This window comes from Thunnus maccoyii, chromosome 11, assembly GCF_910596095.1.
Source record: "Thunnus maccoyii chromosome 11, fThuMac1.1, whole genome shotgun sequence".
NCBI classification, from domain to species: Eukaryota; Metazoa; Chordata; class Actinopteri; order Scombriformes; family Scombridae; genus Thunnus; species Thunnus maccoyii.
Window position 1 is genome coordinate 7,767,086 of NC_056543.1, and position 12,760 is coordinate 7,779,845.

Consider the following 12,760-nt stretch of genomic DNA (forward strand, 5'->3'; position numbering starts at 1 on the left):
TTTTAATGTCTACACTTTGGTGGAAACAAGGGACAAAAGTGGAAAGAAACAACCAAGAAAAAACATGAATAGCCACATTATTCATGGACTTATCTGTCTCTTGTCAAAGCCTGACAGATGGTGTGAATAGTCTGGTGACTCATTGTCATCAATGTCAAAATTTAAATGGCAAAATATATATATTTTTCTCTCCAAACAGCACAATCACAGTTAGCAGTTCTCTTGGATCCTCAGTATGACCATGGCCATTCAGGTGTTGCTTTTATCTTTTAGACTGTGCTGGAGCCAAACAGTTAGAGTTAAAAGGTTACCTGGCATTGATGAGATACTGGGCCAGGCTGATGTTAGCAGGAGTCCCTGTAATGGTGATCTGGCGCTCTGATGAGCCTTCCATGGCGTTTGCAATTTTGATCTGCGCCCCAGACATCTGTCGAATCTCATTTATTTTGGTTCCCTGGCGTCCAATGATGCAGCCTATTAGCTGGAAGAAAAGCAGAAGCCTTTGAACATAACGCTAGGGAACCTTTTCATTGTCTTGGTACATTTATACTTCCAATTATACATTTTATGTAAAAAGGGAAGTTTAATGGGTTATGGTATGGTCTGTGCCTGGTTTAATCTAAATTTCATCATTCAGAAAATTAAGTTTGATTAATGATAGCAATTTCAGTATCAGCTGATTGGGGGTATTCTTCTGTGCCAACAGTAGGAACTGTAGTCTATGAGATCTTTGTTGGTAATGTTGTCATTTGTTCATAAAGCATTAAACAGTTTGAAAACACAAGATTATCTCAGTGCACTCTACTATTAACCAATGCTTTTCTTATGAGTTAATTAATTATAAACCTGCCATGCACAATCTTAAAATTCTGTCTGAATAATTTTACGTATTACACTATGACATTATTACAACTACAACCGTTTTAACAATTGACAACATCCTTTGAATTTACACCTAAATACCAACTGAAAGACACATAATTTGAAAACTAAAGAATTTTTAAACATATATTCCTCCATCAGCTATCTCGGGAAAACCTTTCCAGCGTTACTCACATCATTGGGAATGGTGAGTTCATGGGTACTGGCTGGTGGACTGGCATCCAAACCTGAATCGGGGAGCAACGGGATAAAAAAGGAGATTTGAATTTAAATAGTCACTTTAACAAAGCTGAAACCTTTTAAAAAAAATAGTTTGACATTTGGGAAATATGCTTGTTCGCATTCCTGTTGAGAGGTAGATGAGAAAACTGATACTTACTCATGGTAACTTATGGTAAACTTGTAGCTAGAGCCAGAGGCCAGTTAGCTTAGCTTTGCACAAATACTGAAAACCAGGGCAAACAGCTAGCCTGGACCTGTCCAAATGTAGCAAGAAAGCAGGGGTAAATTAAGCTAAGCTAACCATCTCTTAGCCCCAGCTTCATATTTAGGCTTAATGGACAGATATGAGAGTGGTATTGACCTTCTCATCTATACTTTTTGGCCTTATGGGTGCTGGCAGGCGGATTTTGTTACCTTTGGACAGGCTAGCTGTTTCCCCTTATTTTCTGTCTTTATGCTAAGCTAAGCTATATGCTAAGCAAATTTCCCAAAACGTCAAACTGTTCCTTTAAGTATGAAAGCTTATTTCTCAATGGAACCTTTTACTGTAGTCTTTTACACTGTTATTGAATCATCTGTGTGTCATGATAAGATGTGAGAAAAATGAATTAGAACATTCAAGAGGGCACATTTTTTGAACAGCCTTGTTGATTCAATGAATCACTCCATATTTAATGGTAATCCTTTTACATGAAAGTGGTGAAAAAATAGAATCGAACATTATTGTGTTTATTCATGAGATCTTCAGTTGGTCTTTTACCGATATGCATATAGGACATACAGGCAGAATAATGTATGTACAAAGGTCTACTGTATGTTTAACAATTCAATTCAGATGTTGGGGAGATTCAGCTGGTTGTTATAGTACAATGTGTCCAACCTATTTCACTGGAGGTTTTCATATTTAATGGAAAGTAAAACAATGAAAATATGTCTTCAAGGAAGGACGTATCCTGTTGCAAAGTAATATTGCAATTTTGATTACGTTGTGTTAAAGTGAACCCCAGTGTCATTTTTTGGCTTTCACTTCCATAGTATCAGACAGAGCCAAGAGGAAAATATATACCGAAAAAAATCAAAGGAGGAGAGAAACCACTGGGGCCAAGACATGCTGTGCCAAAAAAGAGATATGGTGAAAGGTAGGGAAAGAGAAACATGTTTCTCCGGATGCAAAGAGAAGGAAGGACCTACAGGGCCTTGTGGGTACGTACCAGGGAAAGCAGGGGTGGTCTGTCCGAGAGGGGTAAAGGGGGTTTGCTGCATAGCCAACTGGTGGAGCTTGGTCAACTGCTGAAGGGTTAGGAGGGAAAGTAGAACTAAGACGTTACTGTTACACAGGTCACACCAAAAAATGAAGAAAACCAAAACTAGAGTGAAGAAACGGTGAGGAGAAGGAAGTCATGACACAGGGTGGTGGTGGAAAAAAAGTAAGACAAAACAGAGATACGGAGTAGTGATGCGCGGATCGCAGTTATATCCGCTGGCACCATGGTCAATCCGCGGATCGGTCAGGCCAAGTCATAGAAATTACCATTCTGATTAATAGTGGATGGGCGGGTGAAATAATACATCATTAAATGAGGACGATATTAATTACATTTACTAAAATGTGAACAAATTTTAAGCAAAATTGTTTTTGTTCGGGAAGTTGCAGAAATAAGTTCAGAATTTTAGTTTGAAGGGAATAAAGATGTCAGTCTGTGTTCAGGCTGTTGTGGAAATACCTGTTGACATTTTCATTTAACCAAAGAAGACCTTTTACTTAAGCTAAATAAATGCTTATTTATTTAAAACCAGCCTACTTCAGTGTAATATCTTACCATATCATCATGCTTACATATATCCCACTGAGAAATAATGGTAATGCGTAATCAGGTGTGGGTCTCTAAATCAGAGAAAATAATTTGTTCAGGTGGGTGGTGGTTGGTTGATTTATGCGTACATGCGGATTCGGATGACGACAGAGCCGATCTGCACATCACTAATACAGAAAGAGGGTGATCGTCTGTCATTGAGCTTTACATTTCTATGTGATTTAATTACTTTTCCTACTCTACTTATTTCCTCTTAATTTTCCCATACTCCAATGTAATTTTTTATTTACAAAATGTTGCATCATATCAATCAAATGGAGGAAATAATTTCATTCCCATTTGCCCCCTCCATTACCATGTGTCCTTCTAGTTGGCACTTATGACTCAGAACTGGAGAACCTTTGGTTTTAAATGCCTGTCAGAGCAGCGGCTCTCCACTCGACATGGTCACAGGATGTCCATCCCTGCTGTGTATCATTTCCATCAGGAATGGGGAAGACGGATGCTTAAAAGCCGTCTTCTCCTTTTAAGAGAGTTTTAATGAGGGTGGAAGAGGATGTCATGTCTGTATTTGAGTGATTGTACCGTCATCTACCACCTCCACTGGCATCAATCACTGCCCAACTTTGAATTAGTGAATCTGACACAAGGTAGTTCTTGAGATGCTCTTACGACACAGACAGATGAAGGCAGATTATTAATGGAGACTATATGGTCCACTGGAATTAGGGGGGTGTCTACATCAAAACTGCCATTACTGTCTTTGCCTTTATCATTCTCACCAGCAGTCAGTGTTTTTTTTAACAATCAGATCTGGTTAGAGTTCTTTCCGGGGGCTGAGCTGCAGTCCACCCTCAAACTACAAGGACAGTGATATGATCTTGGAAGTCGTGATTTAGGACTCGCCTTTAAATACCTTCAAAGAGATGGTGTGTCAGTGTCATCAAATGACTGCAACTATTTTTGATCGCATAGTATTAATATACTGGATATAACCTTTGATTTAATGAGGAACAGACTAAAAACTTACATCTGGATGTGGTATGGCGTACTGTCCCTGAATTGTGTAGGCCTGGAAAGATGAAAAAAAAAATTGCATAAAAAAAAATAGCATAAAGAACAAATCCTCTTGTACAATCACAATCACAAACAAATATAACATGATCCTTTTAATTATACTCATCAATATCATATTAAAAGAATTAACATCAACATCATGATATTTAGATGAATGTGGAGTGCAATGAGACCTACATACAAGTCTTAGCAATCAGTGTTTGATTTTGAAATAAATACATATTAAAATAAATGATAAATGGCCACTTCTGTGATTGGCAAGTAAGATTACTATATGTCCTATCATATCAGTCAACTGCATGCATAATGTTCACGTGAGCTGCTTCATGATTCCTCATCTTTGTTTCTTCTGTTCTATCTTTTATTCATAAATTCAAGTCTACAAACAAAAAATCCACCTCAAAGTCTCAAATGACTGATGACCTCAAATCCCAGTGTATAAAGAATGATTTGTGTACATTGATAGTTTAAAAAAGAGCAGACTTTGTGCGCATGCATCACATTTGAATTACAAATGACTGCAGTAGACCCAATAAAACATCTGCACAATGTAATGTACCAATGTCCAAACTGACACCATTACAAACTACAGCTGCAAAAAGTACCATCATGTTGAATCAACACCTGAGATAGATTCACAACAGAACTGTACATTACAAGCTGCACAAAGGTCGTATTTACCTAGAGGTTTTGTACTGTACATGTGTTTGAGTACGTTTGTTCAAATCAAGCTGGTATATTATCTTGTCTAAAGACTTCAGTTGTATCTTTCATCCCATTTAACATGCAATGGGTATAATTTATAGACAAAACAAAAGCTCCCAAGTTGGAGTCATTGCAAGTAGTTATGTGCTGTGTTTCTCGTATTTATGTCTTTTGTTTGCTAAATTTCCAAATGCATACAACTGCTTTTAGCCCAGATCTGCAAATAAACTATCTACATTAGACTGAAGTAGGTTAGTAGGTTAGCTCTGCATACTTGCTGACACTAATATTGTCGTTGCTAAATCAAACATTATGTTGGAACCTACAGCTCCTTCCCTCACTCATCTTTTTGTGTCCACAACCCACGCCAACCAGCAATGACTGTTGGTAGGAGACAGGACACAAATTGCATATTCTGGTTTCAAAGTCGTACCTCCGTAAGACTATTTGTGGCAGTCTTACAATGTTGCAATCTTTTTCAGGTGAAGACAATCTCATTTGTTCAGTGTCGTGGTGTTATACACATGTGTGTATGAGATTTAAAAAGAAGTGCAGTAATAGGCATTGGATGATGCTGCAGTTAGTCTTAGGTCGGTTTTGGGCACAAATTAACAAGCTACAGCTAGCTCAGCTCTCACCTGGCCACCTGAAAAAATGACAGGGGTGGAGGCAGGCTTTGGGCGATAAGGGATGGTGGCACCTTTTGGTGGGGACTAGGAGAAAGGGAAGAGAGAGGAAAGGCAGAGGACAATTTTAGTCTGAGGCGGGACATGTTCTTACTTTAGTAAAAAAAGACAAACACTCGTTTAAAGGGATAGTTCAACATTTGGCAAATATGCCTATTTACTTTCTTGCAGACTTCAATGAGCAGATTGACACCACTCTCGTCTGCCCACTAAACATGTTAGCTTAGCTTAGCATAAAGGCCGGAAATCTGTACAACAAGTGAAGTGTAAAAGCAACAAACCGTGTTTTCACAAGGAGGTTAAAGGTGCTGGGGGCAGGTTGTGTTACCTTTGGACAAAGCCAGCCTAGCTGTTTCCCAGTGTTTCCAGTCTTTGTGCTAAGCTAAGCAAATCAGCTGCAGACCGTAGCTTCTTCATATATAGTGTACAGACATGAGAGTAGTATCAATCTTCTTATCTAACTTCTTATCTAAGCAAGAAGGTGAATAAACAGGCTGTTAAACAATTTCTTAAAAATAGCATATTGCTCCTGTGGTTCCCTATCTGCTTAATTACTGTGTCTAATTGTATGTATGTAAAAGCAAGCATATTCATTTAAACCATTTATTTATTCACTTGGTGATTGACATATTCATACTCTAGATAATTACATTTCTCAAGGTGTTGTATTGCTACATCACAGAGAAATCATTCTGAGGCATTATGGTGTCTTGGTAACTAGGTGTTCTTCCTGTAAGAAATGCTTTCATTTGCTTGCAGCTTTTGTAAACAAGTTGAATATGTTGCTCAGGAACATAATAAGGAGTCATGGAGCTCAGAGGTACTAGTAGTCTCTTTCATAGAGATTAGAAAAATATAAGGACCTAGGACATGTGAAACTTGATGATCACAGATTAAATGCATCACCAGGTCTCTATTTTTCATGCAGATATACCAGTTTTTTTCAAAGACAGCAGGAACCGCCAGGTTTCAATTAGACAGCAGGGGAGTTGCAGTTTGCAAACTTATTGTAATGACAAAGGGTTATTGATTCATGCTGTGCCCAGCAACAAGGCTGTTCAAGACAGTGGAGAGGGCTTAATCAGATTTCCTCTGGAGCTGCTGTGCTGTAGTGGGAGGAGGGTCCACTTAGGTATGTGCTTTAAATACAATATCAAGACACAGCAGCAGTGCTCTTAATGTTTCAGAAACAGACTTTTCCTGACAGCATGTTTGGATGGTTAATCACAAACAATGTCAAATGGTAATTTCAAATTGCTTCCTCTAAACTGTACTAAAATGACTTTACTCATTCTTTTTTTATACACACTTTGCACACAATTTCTGAGTAATTTTTTACTACCTTTCAGGGCAACAGAATGGAAAGTACATATCTTGACACAAATTGCCCTCTCAGGGCTTTTATTAAGGAAGCTTGGTGTTTCTGACCTGGGTTAATGTGTATCTTTGTATTTTTCTTTATTTGAAGCTAATTGGAAATACTGAGTCACACTAAAATATTGAATCCTGAAATTATGTGTTTTACTACAACAAGTGGTGAATATTATAACTACTTAAAGAAACATAGAAAGGTACATGAGTATCTACCCAGAATTTCTGGCTAGACACTGTCATGTCTAGCCTTGAAACTGTCTAATACTGTCTTACTTAAGTTCTATAGGACTAAACTTACTTAGTATTCTTAATAACATTATCACTAATATTTAAACTGTTTGCTAAATCTTGAAATACTCTACCTCCAGCATGACCACACAGATTTGTTTGACACACTGGATGATGGCTTCTGGGGTCCCAGAGATTGTCACTGCACGTTCTGTAGAGTTGGGCAGCATGTCCCCTGCCACTTGGACCTGAGCCCCTGTGGACTGGAGTATAGCAAGAGATTTTGAGGGATTTGACAATGTTGATAGAATTCAGCTCTAACTCACACAGGCTGTGCAGCTCTCTAAAGGGGTCTACAGGTAGTTCCTTCTGCAGGGCAAAAATAACTTATTCTGTGAGTCTACCTTCACCAACCAACCCTTCCTGGCACAGGCTATATGAATGGCCTTGGTATTCTACCGTTGTTTTGACATTTTGCCGAGGGCCAGCTTCCGGAAACTAACCCATCAGATCAGCAAGGGCTCATTGGAGGAGGGCCTTAAAGAGACAGGAGCTAAAACAACCTGTTTCAGACAGAGGCTGAGCTGAGAAGCTGCATAAAGAGCCAGTATAAGATAAATAAGGAGTTTTTGGAACTGTAAATCGTGTAAAGATATACCAATAGACCAGAATATGGATATAGACCTGTAAATGTGCGAGATACATCACCTTTAGTTGTCTGTGTTTGTATTAATATTAAAGGATTAGAGTGCCTTGGATTTTTCCCTCTTGCGTATAATGTTCTTGTTTCAGCTGTGCCATTCTGCTTGTGAAAGTCAATTTAGGAATACAACATGCTGCCTTTGGGACTAGAGTGGCATGCCTCCGCTTCTGGCTTCGCATCTCAGGTCGATGCCACCATCTTTCATCTGATGACATCAACCTGAAGGCAGAAGTGAAATGCCTCCACAGAATATGTTGGTAGTGGTCATCACACGACAGCAAATGTTGCCCAGCCTTTTTTCAGGCATGTTGTGTATTTTAATAGGCTATACATGGGGCCTTGTCTTCACCATCAGTGAAACATCTTATCTATGCATTCCCACGCATATGTTGTGCTCAATCAGCCCTCCAAGCCTCACACCACTGGGAGAAGTATCTGACTTTTCCCCCTTTAAAAAACATAAAAAATACTCTGCTTTGAATAATATTATGTGGTTTTTCCACAGAAAAGTTCCATTACCTAGTTAGAAGTTCTTAAACAGATATATACTCCTTCTCCCTCATTAAAAAATCCAGAATCTATGGATTCAAATTGTGAACAATATTGTTCATTTTAAAAGTTTAAATGCTGGACAGAAGATGTCTCCTATTCTCAGTGTATGTGTGCCCAAGATTTCAAGTTTCTACATCACACTTGTGTAAGTTGCATACTGGATCACCACTGGCTTCCAAACTAGTTGTGATGTTACAAATCGTGCTTGTAGGTACATGTCTTAAATTCAGATTTAAGGTGAGAACAGAGAAACTTTCCTCCTTCAGCAGATGAATGTGAAAACTCTGAACATACACCAGTGAAGGTCCAACATCAAAGTGAAGAAACAATAAGCAAAACACCTTTCTGAGTAAAGGGGGACCTTGTGCTTGTAGACCCTATTAGAGGACAATGCCGGTGTGAGATAGAACAAAGGTTAGACATTAAAGCCCTACTTCTATGAGCACACACAGGGCCCTCTAACCTGTCACACTTCAAGTCACTGACTAAGTGGACAGGCATTTATGTAATGTTTCCTATAGTGTGTAGTGCTGGTGAGTCCTGATTTGCTGAACAAGCACGTACAATGTGCTGCACCCCGGGGTTGAATGGGCTCTGTCTGTGCTAATAGAACTGGAGTAGCAATGCTGATGTTATCATAGCTGCTAGGTTAGAAATGGGTACTGAAAGTTACAGCTATTACATCATTAAATTCCCACATACTGTATAAGCAAATGAAAACAAACGAAAACAACCAAAAATGAAAGAAGTTAGTAAAGTTAGCAGATGTATCCATTTATATATATATACATTATTACTGGAGAATACAAAGTCATTAAATATAACAGGGAAAGAAATGAAACAATCTGACTGCATTGCATTTTCTTGAGAAAAAGCCTGACTCATTTTTAGGGTTATCTATAAAAAGAAGTAGAGCCTGGGGCCACATGGATATTACCATACCTCTCTCATTTCTTTTATTTTGGAGCCTCCTTTTCCTATGAGGGAGCCACACTGACTGGCTGGTACAACAAGCCTTAAGGTGACTGGAGGCTTGCTGGTTGCTGGGCTGTTGCTCATGGAATTGATTATGTCCTAGAAAACAAGAGCATATATTTCATTTTGCGGGGGCAATATTTTCTAAAGGTGACCCCAAAAATCCATGAAGTTAATGTTTGTTTGTAATGACTAGCAGTATAAATCAGTTAACAAACTTAAAGGTCGGTACAAATAACATGCACAAACACATTTGTTTCAATAATTCTTTCAGCATTTTCTCCGCTTGGTGAATGAGCACAGCTTTGTCGGTCTGTCTGTAAATAACAAGCGCCTTGGTCTGGTAGGCCAGATTGTATGCAGGTCACTGAGGACACAGCAGTTGGTCTCCTCTTACAAGTTCCAGTCACAGTGCTTGAATATATCAATTAGATGAGTGACATCAAAGACGGGATCACAGAAAAAAGAAGCTGAAAGGAGATGATTTAAATTCACCTATTCCAGGAAAGATAAATAAATATCTTCCACAATAAATTGATTGAGTGCCTTATGTGCTGTATATGTGTGCTGTATCAGAAAATGTATGTCCAATTTATACTTGCTACCAACAACAAATGCAGATTAAGTTTACATGTGTAGAATTTAAATATTCTAAAAATACATTTGTGGTCTGCGAAAATACAGAGTTTTGTGTCAGCTTTTTCAAACTGAAATAGTTGAGATGTGTTGAAAATGAAATGAGAGCATTAAATTAAAAGCATTAGCATTAGCATTAAAATGGCACTAATGAACCCCAGGCAGACAGGTACTTTGTTTGTGCATAAAGAGGATAAAAGCACCTGAACTCTACTGGATTGCACTGGCGAATGACTATTTATCAAAGTACATGATGTGCATATTTTACATTATTTAGGAATGTTGCTGCCACCTATCGCACAATCTTATCATACCTCCTCAAATTTGTAGGCAATCATAGCAAAAGCCTTGAAGATGGTGTCTGTTGGTCCTGTGATGGTGACAATCCTCTCTGGGCAGTTGCCCTCGGAAATATTGATTCGAGCTCCACTCTGGAAAAATAACATATACGGTATATGGTTGATGTGAGACCTTAATCCAGGGTTGGATTTTAACCATATTTGAATAATGTATTCACCACTGATAAATCTGACAACACAACATTACAAAATGACATGAATTTGTCACTTAGTTCAGCCAATTTATGTTGTTTATTTTTGATTCCTGAATATAAAGCCCTTTGACTTGACTGACTTGCTTGGAAATAGTGTTGTGTTTATTTCTGTTATTTGATCATTTAAATAGTGCTTCTTAATACTGAGACCCACCTCTTCTCGCATCTTTTTCACTGTTTCCCCTTTCTGGAAAAAAGTGAAACTATAATTAAGATTCTTAACAATAATTAAAACACAGTTTGGTATATATTTTCTCAGTGAGTACAAGCATGTGTGATCTACTAAAAGTAACATACCTTTCCAATTATACTTCCAACCTCCTGCAATAAAAAGAGAAAAAAAAATAGATCTTTTAAAATGTTTCATTCTGGATGAGAAGAGTACAGTATTAAAACAGCATGCTGGTGTTTATTCCTGGACACGGTGCAAACATTGGCAAGCATAGGTTACACAGCTATATGGAGGTGATGAGGGCCACACTCTCCACACGCATGTGATCGTTCTCTTAGCCCACTCCTCAGTGGGGTAAGGGTGGAGGGACAGCGCCGGCTGCAAGCGTCCACACTCCCTGACCTCTCCTCAGTGACTGCAAGGATTACTATACATCCATTGTGGGATTAAAGCTGCAGACCAGTTGCTGTGCAGTGTCAGGTTGCTCCCTAAGTATCCATTTATATTTATCAAACACTATGTGAAGTCACACAGTAGATACAGTTTGTCTTTGCCCATTTTATGAATGTGTACTTACTTATAAGCAACTTCAGCAACTTAATTACAACATAGTTATTCCAACCCTTAAAAATAAGGCATCACATCTGACAATTAAGCTTCAGTAAATCCAATTAGATTCCCATTTTCAATGCTACATTGATGCTTTAAACACATTGAGAAACTCACTCCCAAAACTAGGAAAACAACATAAAAATTAACCTGCCCTCAGATGCACATGAGTTCGCCACAACCTTTTTCAGGTGATAGCACTGATGCCTGAACTATGGAGGAGTGAAAGTGTCCTTGGCAGACAATCTGGTTGAGTCTGGGGAAAACAAGTCAAGGGAGCAGTCCATAACCCAATCAGATCAGTCCTCGGGGCTGATCCCCATCCAGAAAAAGGGTGAAATTATGGTGCTGGTGGGCTACCTGCACCCACTAGACCATGCTGATAACAGCATTCCCAGCACAACCTAATAGCTTCTGAGTTTGTGGGGGAAAGACCCTTTCACTGATGTGGAAGACAGTTATGTGCCATCTTGTGGCAGGCTCTGGGGCTCAAACTATCACCAGGCCATATGGAGCTCCTGCATGAGCAGCCATGCAATGGGTGAATTCTTGGACTGTAGTCTGCTTGGCACACAACACAAGGGCAAGATGTTGGCCCCAGTCTTTGTGGCACACACGCCATAAACATGGCCAACTCAGTCGAGATGTGTAGTGTGGGTTTTCTGTTCGCCTACCCACCAGAAGACCTTCCAGAGAATGCATCCTCTAATAAAACTTGGGTTACATAACCTTGATTCTATTAAACATAAACTTTGCCCTATACCAAACTCTACAGACTTAAAGAAGTGAAGCCAGTTGCTTGCAGCTTTTAGTTGTGGCAAAATTGTGAACCACCATTTTAGCATCTCACTGCAGTAGGGACAGGAAAGTAAAGCATGATGATTTCACACTAGCAGGCTTATACACACATACCACCTTTCACGACCTCTAAAAGATAAAAAGGAGAGAAGAGAGGAGGGAGAGGCACACAACACATTCATGTCTAAAAACCCAGACAAGATGTTGGTGCCCACTTACTGGTTATTCGTGCCTTTGGAAATCTAAAAACACTAAGGACCAGCAAAGACATACTGAGCAGAGTCGACATCCACACAACATGGAGCAGAAGACTTCCTTTTGGTCTGGAAGTGGAGTCTCTACTTGTAAGGGCCTAGCAGCCATGCTGACTATAGAAGCTCAGTCTGTCACATACAGTAATATAGTGAGGTCAAGTTAGAGAGGAGACCTGGAGCGTGGCATAGGAAGGGTAAAGACAACTGCCAGCACCTAATAACCATGGAAAAGTATTTCCACAGACAAACCGTAGTCTGTGGAGCAGCTAACATTGCCACTTCTCCCACCTCAGTAACAATGCCATTATATAAGGGCTTAAATAGCTAAAAGCAATACCTCAGCATATTAGCCCTTAACACCAAAGGTGTCATGTTTAATTCCCAGGTGGATGTTGCAGGTCGTACAGAACCCGCTACCATGGTGATCCCGGACAGGAGGAGCAGCATCCCACCGAGGAGATAAGCTGAGGCCATGGAGGCAATTTTCTCATTTTCCAAGTTGATCTTTCAGAGTGAAACC

General features: G+C 39.3%; 1 protein-coding gene across 3 annotated transcripts in view; it reads right to left on the bottom strand.

The window, feature by feature from the left end:
* The window catches only part of pcbp3 (poly(rC) binding protein 3), a 44,746-nt gene that overhangs the window by 2,439 nt on the left and 29,547 nt on the right, over positions 1–12,760 (bottom strand). For all 3 annotated transcript variants that reach the window (XM_042425757.1, XM_042425759.1, XM_042425760.1), the window contains 10 exons: positions 10,705–10,728; positions 10,562–10,594; positions 10,169–10,285; positions 9,186–9,317; positions 7,123–7,251; positions 5,339–5,413; positions 3,949–3,990; positions 2,316–2,394; positions 1,057–1,109; positions 312–481 (listed from right to left, as the gene is read on the bottom strand). In XM_042425757.1, coding sequence (XP_042281691.1) covers positions 312–481; positions 1,057–1,109; positions 2,316–2,394; positions 3,949–3,990; positions 5,339–5,413; positions 7,123–7,251; positions 9,186–9,317; positions 10,169–10,285; positions 10,562–10,594; positions 10,705–10,728 — 854 coding nt within the window. The remainder of the gene's footprint in view (positions 1–311; positions 482–1,056; positions 1,110–2,315; positions 2,395–3,948; positions 3,991–5,338; positions 5,414–7,122; positions 7,252–9,185; positions 9,318–10,168; positions 10,286–10,561; positions 10,595–10,704; positions 10,729–12,760) is intronic.